An 18,154-nucleotide genomic window follows, 5' to 3' on the forward strand; every position below is an offset into this window, starting at 1 on the left:
GAATCGACAAGTATACTATCTCTAAAGTAGTTTTCTATATCCCAAGTTCATTTCGTTATTTGTCTTACATTTCATATTCTATTTCAAAAATTAGATTTATACATAAATCTAATTTTTGTATTATTTGGTCTTTTTGTAGATAAACTAACCCTTCGTTTTAAGTCATTCTCTCTCTCATACACGGAATACTATTTATAAAATAATTAATTTAAAAGTAGCTGGCTCTTTTCTAGTCTTTGAAAAATCCAATACAGAAAATATTCTTAATCATTTTTGTATTATTTAAAAGAAAGATCTGATATAATTAAACCCGATGGAAATATTGTGAAGGCAAAAGCTTCAAATTTCGTAAAGAAATATTTGTAAGTTTCTTTTATTTTCCTAAAAGAGTAACAGTTATCAATAACTTTCTTTTAAAAAAAATGGACAGCAATTAAATCGTCACTTCCTAGCAATGCATTGTTGCGTCTATATTCAAATGCACTCCTCAAAAGAACAGTCTTCACACTGAGAAACTGTTTGAGCTTTGTTTCATAGTATAATCACAAGTACCAGGAATTGTACGTGCTTGAAGTTACATCTGTATGCATATAATACAATCATATAATACTCTGCTAGACCCTAAATGCATTCATAATGACTGTAGCACTTATCGTTTAGGAAAAGATCATGATCAAAGTTTTTTTTTTTCTTTATCATATCTATCTATGCTATTTTTGGCTTCATCTGGGTTTCAGTACTAAACTAAGTTTTCATCATTGCAAATGATGTTCAATTTTAGTAGTCCTTATAAGGACTGGCTTAAAGGGGCGAAGCAAGAATGCTTTTCATATTCCCCGTTATCTGTAGAGGACAGTGTAGGGATAAGGTGGTATTGAGCAATTAAAGCTCTGATCATGGCAGGAGGGTAACAAGCAATAGCGGAGCCTCAATTAGAACTTCACTGGCTACAGCATTGTCATCCGTCCCTGGCCATATCTTTCAGAATTTCCAAGCACATTCCAGTTGCTTCTTTAACTCCATCCACCCATCTAATTCTTGGTCTTCCTCTTCTCCTGCTTCCAACAACTTGGATTGAAAACTCCTCCAATATTAATGTTCTCAATTTTAGTAGGTCTTAAAAAAAAATTTTATATAAATTCAATATAAATATTAAATTTTCCTTTGAATGTTATATTTCAATTATCAGAATATTAATTCAAAATAAAACAATAAAAATGTATAATTTAAGTTAATATTATATTTACCATAGTATTCTTTAGAAATATTTTTATAATTTTACACGGTATATCATGTGTACATTATTCTTAGCCATCCTCACAGTATCACAAATGAAATATACTCAGACCATTACGAGATCATTAAAACTGGGAGTTCGTTTTCTTGTAATTATTGGAGATTTTTAATTCCATTTCCTACGACCAAGTTAGCAGCACAGAACCTTGGGAAATTTACTTTGATTGCACAAGGATGTTTCTATCGATTATTCTCTTTTCTCCTTGGAAGAAGAACCAATTTTCCTTCACTCGAAGTTATTTCTAAGAGTAGGCATTGAAGATGGAACCACAAATCATTAATTTTACAGAGAAATTTGAGATTAAATATTTAATATTTTGTAAGTTTTGTCGTTATTTTCCTCATCTTGAATGCAAATCGTGCTTATGATATTTTAATAACCATGAAGGAATCGTATGCTGAGGAGTTTTCCATTTACGCCTTTGAGTTTTCGATCAATAACTTCCAGGTTTTTAGAGATAGTTCAACATATCATTTGCCTTAATTGAATTGCAGAAAAAGATATTGGCGAAGATTTATTTTCATTATATACTTCATTTCATTATTTATATATTTCAAATATTTCTATATAGTGAAATATACATTCTGTCGTTAAAAATATATTGCGTCATGAAATATAACGATCCATTGTTGGAAATGGAAGAGTTAGATTTCTCATTGTTGGAACATATTTTACGCGGTCATTGTTAGCGCCGTTACCTAAATAACTTCAAATTGTTAGTAAATAATTGTTCAGGGTTGAACAGTTACCTTTTTCATTGTTAGCCATATTATACAGTTACATTAGGATATTATAACAATAAATTACAACTGGTCAATCAACCAATGCGATTCCTGTTATGTTTATTTCAACTTGGACAAAAAAAAAGCAACTTTACAGTGATCTGGGGGAAAAAAGAAATACGAACAAAGAGAAGGGAACGATGATCGTATTTACAGGCGACTTATGAAGCATAAAATACAAGCACCGACATTTGATTTATTGTTCTCCTCAATATTTTTTGTTTGTTTTTGCATTTTATCTGCTTCATGGCAGTAGGCTAACGGACGATCACTTGAGAAGCAACCGAGGATCCGATCGCATTCTAGGAACGGTGTAGAGTCCATAAATCACACATCTTTTTCCACTGGATAAAGAGCACGTACCACGGAAGCTGATGTCTGGGGTGGAGTCATGTGTCACCTCTGCAGGACCCACAGGAATAGAGAAGTAAAGATGATGTAAGAAGACTGGAATATCGTCGCGGATGATCGGGGTATGTTGGCATCGTGTTGTATCGCTGCTTGCCTCTCACCTAACATAAAAACAACAAGAGCATATCGTAATAATTCAGCTTTGCCCAATAAATGCCTTCAGTTAAACAAGAAAATCAATAAATATTTTAGGCTGGAATTGTTAGCAATGTTAAAATGGATAAAGGTTGTAAAGATTTGAATATAGTAAACCAATAGATGAAGCCTGTGGATATTATAATAATTTTTATGCAGGGAAAATATATAATTATGTTAACTTTACTTTTATAGTTATATTAAACTATAACATTATTACAGAAATTGCCTATCATAGCATAAGGCGACTGTCTTTAGCCTTGGGTCTAAATAACGTAACTCATCCACTGGAGAGGCTCTCCCTGTACTGTTCTGCCTCGAGCATCATCCATCTACAATATATATAAATCATTCTTCCGCTACTTCCTTCATCCCCCATCAAAGATTGGTTGCTTTGATGACCGCCAAGTATTTCGACAGGATGGGAACTATACGTCTTAGTTTAATAACTAAGATTCATAACACTGACGTTCAAATTATGCAAGCTATAATTTTTAATTATGTTTGACATTTGGGTTCAGGGGGATTGTTTCTTGTTTTCGCCACTAGATGGTACCACTGAGAAAACAGATTTCTTAGCAGCTAAATTTTCATTTAGATCAATCCTCTTCCCACATTCCTTTACGGAAGGTGGATAAAATAATTACATAATCAAGTTTAGTTTAATCCTTTATCCAAGTGTGAGCAAACAAAGTTTGCGCCTGAAAATAAACTTTCTACATAATCAAGGTTTTTAGAGACTTATCCACTGCTGGTTAAGACCAGATTTTAAAGCCCTCAAATCCAATGCGTGGAGAATAAAAATCATAACCTATTCTAAGTTTACAATAGAATTAAGGCGTACTTATTATCAGTCAATTTTGTAACACGGTTCAGTTATAATTTCTCCTTACCATTCACGACATGCACTGATATACTTGTGGCTTCAGTGTTCGAGGGACAACAGGTGTAATTTCCAGTGTCTTCTGACTGAGCGTCTGTTATATAAAGTTTGCTGACTGCAGAATCATTGGAGACTTTTTGTACACTTATATGACCTCTTGCTGAATCATAATTGATCATGCGATCGTTCTGGTACCAAAACACAAAAACAGGAGGTTCTGGACTACGGCTTATGACACAGGTAAGGTTGATTGTGCTTCCTGTCTTCACAAATAATGGATGAGGTCCAAGAATCTCGGCATGGGCCACTACAAATAAATGAGTCCTTGTTTATTATGACAGCAGAAATTTCAAAAATATGTTAGAAATACATGTAAGACACTTTTAACATAAATAATTAAAAATTAATTAAATATAAAAATTTTACTTAAAGAGATTAAAAATGTCATCAAATAATATAAAATAAAAACTCACCTACAACGCTAAGATTAACGAAAATGCTTATTTTAGGATCGGAGCTCACTTGGCACTCATAAAGACCAGCATCTTTGAGCTGGGTGTATTTAATTTTTAACGTCCAATCGTTTGTATGTTCCATGTGGATGGCTTCAAACCTGTCATCTGTAGTGTATGTGTCTAATCCCACTGTCAATACATTAAAATCTTGTCGTCTGATCCAAGATACCTTTAAAAAAATTATATTTAGATCATTATTTATTGATATACACAAAAAATGATTCATTATTTAAAAAAAAGTAATTGCATTCATTTTTACTAACTTTATTATTAAACTATTTTCGAACCTTCTAAATGGTAAAACGAAAAAAATGTCACAACTATCAGACCTGCTAGAAATATTATATTATATTACTTGGTGTAACACAGCTAAATACTATTTAAATAGTCCTTATAAGGACTGGTTTACGATACTAGTCCTTATAAGGACTGGCTTAAAGGGGGGCGAAGCAAGAATGCTTTTCATCTTCCCCGTTATCTGTAGAGGACAGTGTAGGGATAAGGTGATATTGAGCTATTAATTAAATTATTAAATTAAATTATTAAAGCTCATGGCAGGGGGGTAACAGCAATAGCCGAGCGTCAGTATTGTTACAATGGATGGCTACAGCATTGTCATCCATTGCCCTCCAAGGGTATTAATCACCGCATCTTACGGTAGATAGATTTTAAACCCTATTTAAATAAACAATTCAACGAATACTCTGTTTAAATAATATCATGATAATAAATAAAAGGTAAAATTATATATTCTTAATTTATTACTTTAATTTTTTTACTATTAATTTTTTTCTAATTATTTTGAAGTACTATTAATACTTCTCAATTTTATTTTTAAAATCTTTATTAAAATTTGATATCAAATTTTAATAAAGCTATTATAAAACTAGTATTTTATAACCTCTCTTAAGGTCATTCTAAAATCGATCATGGCGCCATCTGAATTTATACGTAGTTTGTAAACTACGTATATAACACTTTTTTTTTTTTTTTTTTTTAAATACAGAGACTTAAAATATACTACATAAAGGAAAGGATTTCATTGACCAGTGTAAGAAAATATTTGGAAACTATTTTATTTACACCCACCCCTTTCCGAATTATCTAACCTTTGGTCACCTACGATACTAATGATCTATAGGCTTGCAATCTTCTGGAGCGAGTTTGACATTTTAAAAAATCCCAGAAATAATACCTATAATAACGTAAATATTCCTCGTTTTCTAATCGATTATAGCGCCCCCTAACAGTGTGAGAGGAAGTACAGTATACTTTCGTTTATACTCCAATTCTTTGCTTTGTAAAACACGAATCTTTCGATGTCAACACGTTCTGCATCATCAGATGATTTTTATAGCATCGAATGACTTTCAACAACAACAAATATTGAAGAGTAGGCGATCTTAATTCAAAGTAATCCTTTAAGCTGTTCACGAAACAGCATTAATTTTATATATCAGCGTAAAGGAAGGGGGAAAAAAAAGTTCTTTTCTGCTTATTATTCAGATCAGATTTTAACTTATTACTTTAAAATAACTGGTGTTCTTATTACGAAGGCAACTGTTTGGATGACACAAAAACCTATCTAAATTTCAAAGGATGAAATATTCAGGACATGAATGATTCAGCATACCTTCGAATGTAACTTCTTTAAATCTTAATGTAGCTAATATATTATGTAGAATATTTTAAAATTTATTACATGCCTTTTATAAATCCGTTTTAACAGAATAATCTCTAAAAGAACAACTATTTTCTTCATACACCAATTATTAATTAACATCTAATCAAACTACCCAGTGCTCAATCTTCTACGTACGCATTTGGTTGTTCATTATTTATTTAAAGTAAATTATGATGTAAGATTGCGTAAGATTTTAGTATGCTAGATCGAGTGAGGAGTTACTAGAATGAAAATAAAGTACTTCAAATTCATTATAAAATTAAAATATGAAGAATTCTAGACTAAACCAACTCTCTTCAAATAACTCAAATTAGAAGGCAAACAACATTACTAGGCATGGTCCTTTTCGAACGAGGACAACTAATCTGTGCTATGAAAACAGTTAAGTAATAGACTTGTGTGGGTTCAAGTCTCTCATCATTAGCCTTTGGAGTGTAAAAGTGGCACTGAAATTCAGTAGAGAAGGAAGAAAAACAGAACGAGATAGTAAAGGACAGAAAGATGTCACATTTGACCCGCCGGATTTCTAAAACGGTCATTTGACTTCGCTCATTGAAGGAAAAGTCTCAAACACGAACAAAAAAAAAAAAAAAAAAAAAAAAAAACGCACTAAAAATGTAACAAAAATAAATAAAATAAAAATATGAGTGGTGCGCTAAAAATACTGTAAAAACCAGTATAACACAATAAATAAATAAAAAAACACGTCAAATCCAATAAAAAATAAGGGAATACGTTTGGGAGAGACCTGATCCGGGAGATCAAACCCTAAAGAAAAAACTGGCTCAGGACGATCTTGGCCTTTGCAGCCCAAATTTGTTCAAACCAACCCCCATTACCTTGGAATAAAATCAAATGAGACGAAAATGACAATAATAATATTTAAATCAGAGTTTTAAACGCCATGAAGTCAAAGATGCTACAGATATATGCTAGCTTTAATTCTTCCCTGTGTGATATGACAAATAGTTTCCTTAGGAACCGTTGCAGATAAGCAGTTCCTAATTCTGTCTCGATGGAGATAGAATTAGGAACTGCTTTACATAGTCAAGATAAACATATAATCTAATCTTAAAGTTCTTAAAAAAACTGGGAGATGGACTGAGTCCTGGACTCTTTATCCCGTCATCTGAATGAAGTAAATCTGTGTGGATGGAGTGTTATTGAGCTAAAAAGCTCTAGTCATGGCTGGGTAACGGCAATAGCCGAGCCTCAGTTAAAACTTCATTGGCTACAGCATTGCCATTTGTTACCCTGGAAGTCCTAAAAAGAACTTTGGGATCTTCCACTTCTATAATAAACACATAATTTTGTTTGTGTGAATTATTTATAATAAATAATACGATAAATTAAAAAGGTGTTTTTATATATTTCTAGAAATTATGCAAAGTATTTAAAATATGTTTTTATTTTTACTCTAAATATAGTTAAAATTATTGTATATTATGTTTAATTTATTAAATTAGAGTAATAAATAAAGATGATGGACAAAAAAAATGGAAACACTGATCTATTCGGGTCGCGTTATCGGTATTTGCAATGCAGTGTTCTACGATGCACCAAACACAGATGCAGTTGGTATACAAATCTACTCCAGATTCCTAGGGACGTGTGTATAAAGAGAAACGGAAGCCTGTCGTCGTTTATTGCATGGAATTCAGAGAGTTCCAAGCACTGACGGAGTCTCTCCTGCGAAGAATAAAAGCTGACCGATGTCATATTAATCAAAACTTTTCATTGTTTTCATTACGTGTGTGTGTAAATGAGTGTGCAGTTTCAGATATTCCGTTAGAATATTTAGTATAAAATAAATAATCTTTAAATTTTTATATAATTCCATGTTATTTTTAAATTAGTCCAAAACAGCCATTAAAATTATAAATTATATTTTTGTGTTTTAATTTAATTTTATAATATAAATGCAATGAAATTTGTTTTATTAATAGCCTATCATTAATTTGAGCGCATTATTTCCAACAAAGTAAAACGATGCATAAATTCTATTTTCATTTTAGATACGTGTGAAACACGAACATTAATTTACTTCCGTTATCCTTCTGTTACATCAAAGATTGTTAACATTTCGGAAGTTTTATAAAAGTTTAAGAGCAGATTGTGTTAATAAAGGAGCTGTGGTATAATGAGTTCACTCTCTTGAAAAAAAAAAAAGTAAATAAAATAAAGGCGAATCATTCTCAAACAGTAACTACAAAAGACACATTTAATGCTCTTAAAAGTGGGAAAAAAAATAAAGATACATTAAATAACGAGATGAAATTACTTTCTCCTGCAAATCTAGATTAAGCACAAAAATATGGCGCACTTTAAATTATCCTGGCACAAGAAACAGAGCAAGCTTCTTAGAGATAATCGTCCGTAATAATAACAGAGAGAAAGAATGAGAGGGAGAGAGAAAAAGATTAAGTGAATTTTTAGAACTTCTCAGTAGGCTGAGAGTGAAATCGTCGTTCAAAAAAGGTATTACAAGGGGAAAAATACACAAAGAAAAACTCCTTATGTCTTAAGAATTTAAATTTCTGCCTCATTGTACTATTTAAGTTATTCTAAATAGGCTATTTGTGTTTAATTATCTGTTGAAACTTGCACCCTTGGAATAAAGTTTGTAATTGAATGAGGTGTAAGCGGCGATTATTGTGTGCCTTCCATATAAATCTACATTTTACAAAAGATATTTAAAATGGGAAGCTGAATAATTCTTAGATGGCAGATTAAGTGATGTTAGCTGCAACGTTTCTGTAACGATGAGTTGCCTATAAAATGGCTAAAAATATCTCACTCAAATACAGGCAAATTCGACATTAATAAAGCTCATAACTACTAAAAATAGGAATCTAGTGTTGTTGGAAATTTTACGCCACATTAACTATATTTCATTATAAAAAAAAGAAAGAATTTAAAATATTTTCTTAAACTGTTTTCATTTCTAAAGTTTTCTCCTTGATTTTTTTGTAAGATACAAAGATAAATATTGACACCTTACCTATAATTCCATGACTGTTTTATTTTATTAATCTGTAATGCTTCCGTAAAATGAAAGCTCAAATAAACTTTTCGTCCCTGCTACGAATTGTGGCATTCTCTATTGAAAGCGTTTACAACATTTTTGTCATTATTATAAATTTGCAGTTTCCCAATATCGAGTTTCTACAGGAATCCCTAATGAAGCATATAAGTCCATTTCTTTTAAATCAGCCATGTGTATCTGCATTCTTACGGTATATTCCAAAGTCAAAATCAATTGGTTGTATATTTTGCTACATCTACTTAGCAGATTAAGAACTACTTGCATCCATCAGGTTTGTTGGCTATGATGCCATATGTGTCAACTCTACGCCGTATTGCTATCATTATACACATAAAAATGCCGAAACTTGTACTACACAAGGATAGACAACGAAAATCATTATATCTGTCTGTTTTCCCGGGAAGAAAATACCTTTTCAACCCGTTACGAGACCGGTCAAGTCGTTCTCAGTTGAAGTTAAGAGGCAAGTCCTCTTAATTGGGATACACACGGAGATCGTAATTAAGTATTCTATACCAATGACAGAACTACCAAACGGATTTTCTTGTTTATTCTTCATTAGTACGTAGTCATTTTAATTCAATATGTAAAAATACTACAGATCATGCGTCAACTTAACCTTTGACGTTTTATTCTTTTGAATATTTTTTATTCAAACATCACTCGAATTTGTTTAAATATTGGTTGTACGAATATGCTTTTAAAGAAATTGTACATTTTTTTCCGTTTTTCTGTTTACATTTTATATTAAAGACATGCCAGTATCAATGCGTTTCCCTCGGCTATTTCCCTTTACGATTTTTTACGGAATTAGTAATGGAACAGCCTCCCATGTCTTGCGCTGTAATGTTGTATCCAAATACTAAAGATGGATATTCCTTTCACATATTGCTATTTGATGTAACCTCCTGTACTCAGTACGTGATAGTGATGTTTTACCTCACTTCTATATATTAACATATATAAATACGAAATGACAGCTTAATATAAAAGAATAGCTCTTCACAGTTGCGAGACAAATCGTCAAACTACTCTGATTTTAGTTCTATTAAATAATATGAATTTCAAACATCCGGTTGGCTATATTCGTTGGCTTATTTTCTTACAATTAAAAGTATTAAATCCCACAGAAATATCACCAATTATCTGAAATATCATAATAAATACATTTGCATTAGCTATTGGGTAGTTACTGACAAAATATAAATAGTATATCCTTAATACCGCTAGATGGCACCACAGTGGGCAGTTCCACTAACGAGACATTTGAAGACTCTTAGTCGGATCAAATGTTTCCAATGATGTTTGATCTGTTACTGCACGAAGTGAAATGTTTAAAATATACATGGAAATAGCAAAGATGATGCATCAAACATTGAAGCCGCACTAACTCTGAGTAATTACAAGACAGGTATCCTTTGCATTCATGGACGTCTAGTCAATATTAATAATATGCATTGAGAGACACAGTTCATCTATTGATTTAGACGCCAACATATTTGCATCTTTTAGATAAGACTTACGCAGTTCGAGTTCTGTAAATATTATCCGAATGATGGAGAAGTCAGCAGATATAGGCTAATGGAGTCAGTGAGGAAAACGAGAAAGATTGCAATATGGAAATTGAAAAGAAAGCAAATGAGAGTCTGAAACAATACACTGCAGAGCCTCCCCTCAATTTAAAGTGAGCGGATGCAAATATAACTTTTTATAATATGCGAAATGTGAAACGTTTTTTTATTAAGTTATTTATAGTAGAAGTGTTGTAGTAAAACATTTTTGTTTTGTGTTTTTGTACATACCATTCTAGTTAAAGCAAAATGCGGATCGTAATGGTTATAATTTTAGTTGTTCTTTCTTCTTAAGTATTCTGCAATTGAGCAGGTTCTTCTCTTAGTAGCAAAAACTTTCCTTCCACTCTCTACTCTCGTCTGAGCCTTCTCTTTCAAGGTTGTGTACCGTCTCCATTCAGCATGTCATCTAGCATTGTTTTCCTTACTCTCCCTCTGGATCTTTTTCCGTCTATTTTTCCTTCGATGGCATCTCTGACGATTCCATCCCCTCTCAGAATATGTCCGATCCAGTTTCCCTTGCTTCTTTTTATCCTCCTTAACAGACTTCTTTCTTCTTCTACTCTTTTTAAGACCTCTTCATTAGTTATTTTATCTGTCAATTTGATTTTTACCATCCTTCTCCAAATCCACATCTCAAAGCTTTCCAAAATCTTAATTTCTTCTTTCTTCGAGGTCCAAGTTTCAGCTGCATAGAGGGCAACACTCCACAGATAACATTTTATTAGTCTTTTCTTTAGGTTTCTGTCCGTTTTACTCCTGAATAAATTCCATTTCCTATTAAATACATCTCTTCCATTGCTATTCTTGCTTTTATGTCACTTTTACATCTTCCATCAATAACACTTACAAGATATTTAAATGTCTTTACTTGATTCAATTTTTCCCAATTTATTCTGATATCCATATTTGCCTCTTTCCTTGCTATTTTCATTACCTTTGTTATTCTTATGTTAATTTTCATTCCATAATTGATACAGGGTCCGCGCGGTTAGCCTAGTGGCCTTGCGCTTTGCAACGATACTCCTGGGGAAGGAGTGTCCTAGGTTCGATTCCCGTCGACGACGGGAGGAACTTAAGGATCCTCCTCAGCCATAGCCAAATTAGCCGGTCTTGGGCGTGGGCAGAAGGGTTTTTTCCCCTATTTTATCTGGGATTTTTCATCCCACAAGTAGGCAAACCGGTCCCATGAACACACACGGATTACAGTCAAGAATACCGCCCTTACGGGATGCGGCAGAGGAGTGGCGAGCAGGCTGCATTATACGCCAGTAAAACTTTGCATTCATCGACGTCTAGTCAATATTAATAATATGCATTGAGAGACACAGTTCATCTATTGAAGTTTTAGGAGGGAACTCAACCCTTCCTTGGACGGACGAGTAAATGGATGGATGGAAATTGATACAGGATTCCATTATCAAGGCGTTATCAAATACTGAAAGAGGACTACAACATCTGTTGAACAGATTACGATAATGCCTTGTCATCTGCATATTGCAAATATCCGTCTACCTCCAATCTTTATTCCTTCTTCTCAATTCTCTAGTGATTCTTTTAACATTGCTTCGGAAATTTAGTTGGTATTCACTGTGTATTTCATGATCCACGTTTGGTTTGTTTTAGATTATAAATTTTCAATAAATTTTACATCCAGTAGAATGATTTCTTCTGTTTCAAATTAATATTATCTAAACGCAAAAATTTCAGGCACGGACAACGCAGGAACAAACATATTCAATATTTGTTTATTCAGAACCATCTCTCTGTTGTTCGATAAAATAACAATAAACTCAGTTTTTACCTCTTCATGAATATAAATTATCGTATAGTGGAGCTTCTACTACTTCTCCCTCAGCCTGAAACAATTTTTTGTTAGGGCCCCCACGAGAGCTTTAAGTGCTGCCCTATGTGCTTTCGCCGCTATCTCCTTCTCTGGTCTTAGAGGACCAGAGTATGGTTTAGCTACTGAAACATTCCATTGGACAAGCAGAATTCATGACGTCATACATTTCGTTTTGTGTGATTATTAAACATTCGTATAGTTATTTTTGCAGCAAATTTAATTGGCAAACTTAGACATTAGGATCGCATCCCAAAGTGCTATTTTAGTTGGAATACGAGTAAAGGCTTCCTAAGTTCCATTACTTCTCGAAAATGCATTTATTGAACAGTATAATTAAATTTACTACTAAAATAAAATGATCTAGTTTGTCTCCGTACAACAAATAGGTTCAATACAATATAGACAAGGAAATCTAATAGATGTCAGTTGTTTATTAAAGTTCTGACACAATGTTTATCTCGAACACATCGTTCTTTTTTTTTTTTTACCTTCCTGAGGAATCCATCGTGAGTGCTTCCGTTCCCGGAACTAATGAACGACCTTCCTGTTTGTCTATAACTAGGGGGAGGGGGAGCATGAAGAAACAGGTCGATGATTTTTATCGATTTCAGGAAAGTTTCTGATAAGTTACAGCATTATCATCCGAGTAAAAAAGGTGAAGTTTTACGAAAAAAAAAAAAAAAGAAAGAAAGTTAACACTATGAATAATGAATTTGGAGAAGTACATAACACTAGGATTAAAGTAGAAACTAGAAAACTAACAAGACCATCTTACTTTTAAGAAGTGCCACTGTAATGAAGATAAAATAGTCTTGAAAGATTATTTTCACTAATTTATGACCTTTAAAATAGTCTTGAAAGATTATTTTCACTAATTTATGACCTTTAAAAAAGTTTACGGAATATATATATAAAAAAGTTTACGGAATATATATATATATATATATAGTGTATATATATAGTGTAATTCGTGTATATTCTAATGATAAAAATTTTATATAATACGTTTGTGCATTATTAAAAGGTATTAGAACAAATATATTTTGAAAAACTTTAAACTCAAAAAAGAATTAAAAATAATTAATATTTTCTAATTTTTTAATTTTTTTCCTTTGTTTTTATAAAAATTAATTGAAAATTTTCTATAATTAATTATCTTTCTCGTTCAATGTGTATTTCAGGATTTTTCCCTGACATTTTAAAAGTACGTACTGTGATTTCAATCTCTATCGAATGATTTATGCAAAGCTGTTTTGTTGTTCTCATGAATAATGATGAGTTTCGCATAGTAAGAAAACTAAGCGACACTAAACCAATTTAATACGCAGCTAATTCAACCTCCATGTGGTCCCTGAAGATCAGGAAATTAACTTGACACAAAACATTATAAAATATTTAAAAGTAATTCAAGTATTTCTTCTTTTAAATATAAAAATGACCGCGCTAATATATTTGAAGTTGAAGAATTTTCGGAGTCATTTAAAAATATCATTTAAAATTTTAATTTGTTTTATCATTTTTTATTTAACAAAAGGTCAACTGTGAGGTTGTGATGTAAGTTTCCTGAAGAGAATACGGGCCACTTCTTAGAGAAAGATAATTATAAAAAATAATTGAAAATTTCCTATAAAAAACATAAAGAAAAAAAATAATCAAATTACTAAATGTTAATTATCATTATTTTTTTTCAGTTAAAAACTTTTCAAAATATATTCGTTCTAATACCTTTTAATAATACACAAATTTATCATATAAAATATGTATCGCTAGAAAATATAAATATCGCAATTTTACCCTTGGAGGGTAATGGATGGCAAAGCTGTAGACAATGAAGTTCTAACTGAGGCTCGGCTATTGCTGTTACCCTCCTGCCATGATCAGGGCTTTAATAGTTCAATAACACCTTATTCCTACACTGTCCTCTACAGATAACGGGGAAGATGAAAAGCATTCTTGCTTCGCCCCTTTAAGCCAGTCCTTATAAGGATAAGGATATGAATATCGTGGATTCTAAGGTAACAAATGGCAATGCTGTAACCAGTGAAGTTCTAACTGAGGTTCGGTTATTGCCGTTACCCAGCCATGACTAGAGCTTTTTAGCTCGATAACACTCCATCCACACAGATTTTCTTCATTCAGATGACGGGATAAAGAGTCAAGGACTCAGTCCATCGCCCAGTTCTTTTAAGAACTTTAAGAATATGAATATCGTAATTATATCGCAAATCACACTATATACTCTGTAAAGTTTTTTTAAAGGTCATAAACCTCACACTTGACCTTTTATTAAATAAAAAAAAATATAAAACAAATTAAAATTTTAAATGATATTTTTAAATATGACCCCGAAAATTCTTCAAATTCAAATCAAATACATTAGCGTAATTATTTTTATATTTAAAAGAAGAAATAATTGAATTACTTTTAAATAGTTCTTAGTTTGCCAGCTGTTCAGAAATGTCAACAATATCTTTTGGCATCCTCGTATTTTCAAGGAAAAAAAAAAAAAAATACTGCCTCGCCTTCTTGCTCTTTGGTTATAAATACTCAAATTTTTATGTGCTTTCAATTGAGATAAAAGTGGCAACACGATGCACAGAATAAACAGGTAGCCCTAGGGATGATTCACATTCAATGAATGTAAAGTGAACTCTTTCTACCTACTTTAAGAAATTGGTTAATCGTCTAAGTAATGTTTCAACTTAATGCGAAAATAAAATCGATATCAAAATGGGATCGATTGTACTTGTACAGAATAGAATCTCAATTTTACTGAGTGGTGGTTTTGAATATTTGGATGTCTAAAAATATGAGAAGGAAAATTTTCCCGGCTTTTATGTATTTATTATTAAACTTTAGTGTACTAGAATCTCCAAACAGTTTTTCATTCTCTTAAAAATATTACGTTTATTATTAGTATTTGACCCCTGAAGCAGTTTGAAAGAATGTTATGTAGGTCGCAAAAGGTCCCGGATTATATAACTCTTAACCCATCCACGTCGAGTATTATTATTCTACAGGTTTACAAACGCTCGTGGGTGAGCATATAAAGAATATTTAACTCGCTAACCCCTTCACTGCATGACAGTTTTAGTGGGGTCAAATTGCATAGTAGACAAAAAAATATTAGTCGACGAAATGGGTCTTCGTTAGGCCATGTAAACATTTCCTTTTCAATAAAACAGGATTGACGATGAAAAGTTGCTATCATCTTTGCTTTCATGCACCTTCATAGTGTAGTTTCAATGATCGAATCCAGATCTTTTCAACCCAATGACATCTTCGAAGTTGACTGAGCCACTGCTTAGAAAAATACTAAGCTATGGCATTTCATATCAGATAATCGTTCAACTTACGCTATTAATATGATTCTTTACTATTATTTTTTATCCTTCTAAGGAGAGGATCATTGTCGATAAACCTAGAGTATCAGTAAATACTTGATACATGAGATCTCTGCTTCCAAACACACCATCTTTCTGAGTCCGAAAGGAGATCTCAGTAATTTTTTTTTTTCAGTAATTCGATGCTTCAATCTAGAAACTAATAAATATTTTGTATCATTCACTCAGAAATCATTCACTACTTTTTATTGGATTCGTTATTTCCTGTCCTACTGTAACATGAAAAGATCCAAGTCATGTTATAATAGTCGTATATACTGAAATATGTGAATGTTGTATTCTTGTCTTCATATAAATTAAGATGTTTTATAATTAGTAGCATGCGAAATCCAACTGTGAAATTTAAAAGAAATGGCTTTATGTTTTCGTATTGTAAATATAATACAGTTTTGAAATTTAGAAGAAAATTTGAAAAGATTTTAGGCTGTTCAATTTTTATTTTATATAATGAAGTACACCTTTTAAATATTTATTGATTCTCATTATAATAAAACGCTAAGTACACTTCAAAATATTTACAGAATAATTCCCATTTTTCTGCTTAAACATGCTTTGGGCTTCTCATTCAGATTAATAATCTTCGGGATCACCTAGTTTTTGGAGTAGACTAATTACGTAAAGTGTGTTTCTGATGACGACGTTCCGATACTCTTTATTTATAAGGTATAATAACAAATAAATAATATTTGTTGTTACAGTTACCATCGTATGTATAAAGACTATACCCATACCCACGATGTGCTGTAAAGGCAGATAGGGATTTTGGTAGACGCCGGTTTCACACCGAAAATGAAATTCATCTGCCACCTATGAACACTCAACTAACCAATATTTACTGATACTCTAAGTTTTATTATGGTCAGCACAAGTCTATCCATTGACGTTATTGCGAGACTTGGACCGACTGCTGTATAATAAGTTGATATGTGGCCTAAGGAGGAAATATCACCTACAGAGAAAGAGAGGAAAGCTGATAAGACTAAAACAGACTGGTGAAGGAGTTGTACCAGATTAACGTTAAAAAAAAAAAAAAAAAAAAAAAATCGTAGAAGTAGCAGAGCCGGAATAAAATGCGAGACTATTTCCAGAATTCGCATTGTGAAATCTTATAAGAAGGATGTGTGGAGCAAATTTTTGATACTGATAATATTGATATTAATAATAATGATAATAGCACTATTATACAGAAAAATTTGGACAGTTATGAAATTACGGTCTGTAAATCGACAGTTGAATTTAAGGCCCGCAGTATCAAATACTGAAAGACAGAATAACCCTACATTAAACGTAAACTGAAACAGGAGATTACAGTTGATTGTGATGAGAATTAATATTACACTGCACATAATTTTATTAATACATATTGTAAAAAATTACCAGAAATTTAACTAGAGTTAATAAATCTGGATTTAAAACAATGACTAATAATTTATGAATAAAAAAAAAAGCTTTGACAAAGCTACAGTATGAACGGATGCAAAAGATTGATAAAAATAAATTAATAAAAATAGAAAATAAAACAAAGTTAATTTAAAATGTTATAATAATGTGAGCACAGTGGTCATTAACCGTTATGAATTTTCATAAAATACAAAAGTGGCGCTCATAAACAGTTTTAGATCAAATGCGCAGTTAACGTTTCACTTTGGACATAATATATTACAGTGCTGCATGCAAATACTATGGAAAGATGGTTAGTTTGGGTTACACAATGAACCTGATCTCATGGTCTTCGTTCATTGCTAACATTACGGGCATTGAAAGAGAAAACACTGTTTGCTTCCTCAACTATATATAATTGAATACGAACAAGGGAAGTTTCGCATTGTGAAATGTTAGAAGAACAGGAGGATGCATAACAGTGGTGTCATTTCTGGCACGACATTCCTGCATAGACAAAGTATAATGAGCAGGAGCATTGTCGTGGTAAAGATATTAATTTCCAATTCAACTTCTCCAAAATTAAAACAGCGTCATCAGCAAACATTTGTCCCATTTCTTTCTCTTGTAATCTCCGATTTTTTATTCAGCAAATCAGTCAACACAATGGTGTTGAAATAAGGCATCTTATATAGGATACCTTCGGAATTAAACTATGAGACAACTTCTGAACTTAGCAAGCCAATCATTTTTTACTCATTTCTTTTCTCTTTACACATGTGTTTTTATAGATTGCATGTATTCACTCCATTTTTCATAGTTGGCAATAAAAGTTGATGCACATACGATTTTCTGATGGAGAGGAACTTCTATTCACATTTTACCGGGCATTTCTTCTTAGCGTGATATAAGTTACACTTCTAAATCAATTGGGAAATAGCCAAGTAGATTCTACTCTCTATCCAGCAATTAGGCTTTGTACTAAATAATTGTACCATCAATTGGATCAGTCAGTCAATCTCATAACAATAAATACATCACGAAAAGTTTTAGGAAACTAGCATATCAGGATTGCAGCCAGTTCGAAGAGTCTGTATTAAGGGGAGGAGGGGTATATAGAATTAAAATTCGATAGAATGCATTACACCTGCGTAACTCTCAAAATATATTAAACAAAACTGAACAACATAGTCGATTAAT

At 32.1% G+C, this 18,154-nt stretch overlaps 1 protein-coding gene across 1 annotated transcript in view; it reads right to left on the bottom strand.

Moving 5' to 3' along the window:
• Positions 1-2,155: 2,155 nt before the first annotated feature.
• LOC150099752 (zwei Ig domain protein zig-8-like) overlaps positions 2,156-18,154 on the bottom strand; it is a 208,745-nt gene continuing 192,746 nt past the window's right edge. Inside the window, exons 3-5 of the mRNA XM_090403881.1 lie at positions 3,982-4,192; positions 3,519-3,815; positions 2,156-2,591 (exon numbers count right to left, since the gene is read on the bottom strand). Coding sequence (XP_090260007.1) covers positions 2,476-2,591; positions 3,519-3,815; positions 3,982-4,192 — 624 coding nt within the window. The 3' untranslated portion in view covers positions 2,156-2,475. The remainder of the gene's footprint in view (positions 2,592-3,518; positions 3,816-3,981; positions 4,193-18,154) is intronic.

This window comes from Typopeltis vanoorti, chromosome 14 (assembly GCF_054136105.1).
Source record: "Typopeltis vanoorti isolate ZY-2024b chromosome 14, IOZ_Tvanoo_1.0, whole genome shotgun sequence".
Lineage (NCBI taxonomy): Eukaryota > Metazoa > Arthropoda > Arachnida > Uropygi > Thelyphonidae > Typopeltis > Typopeltis vanoorti.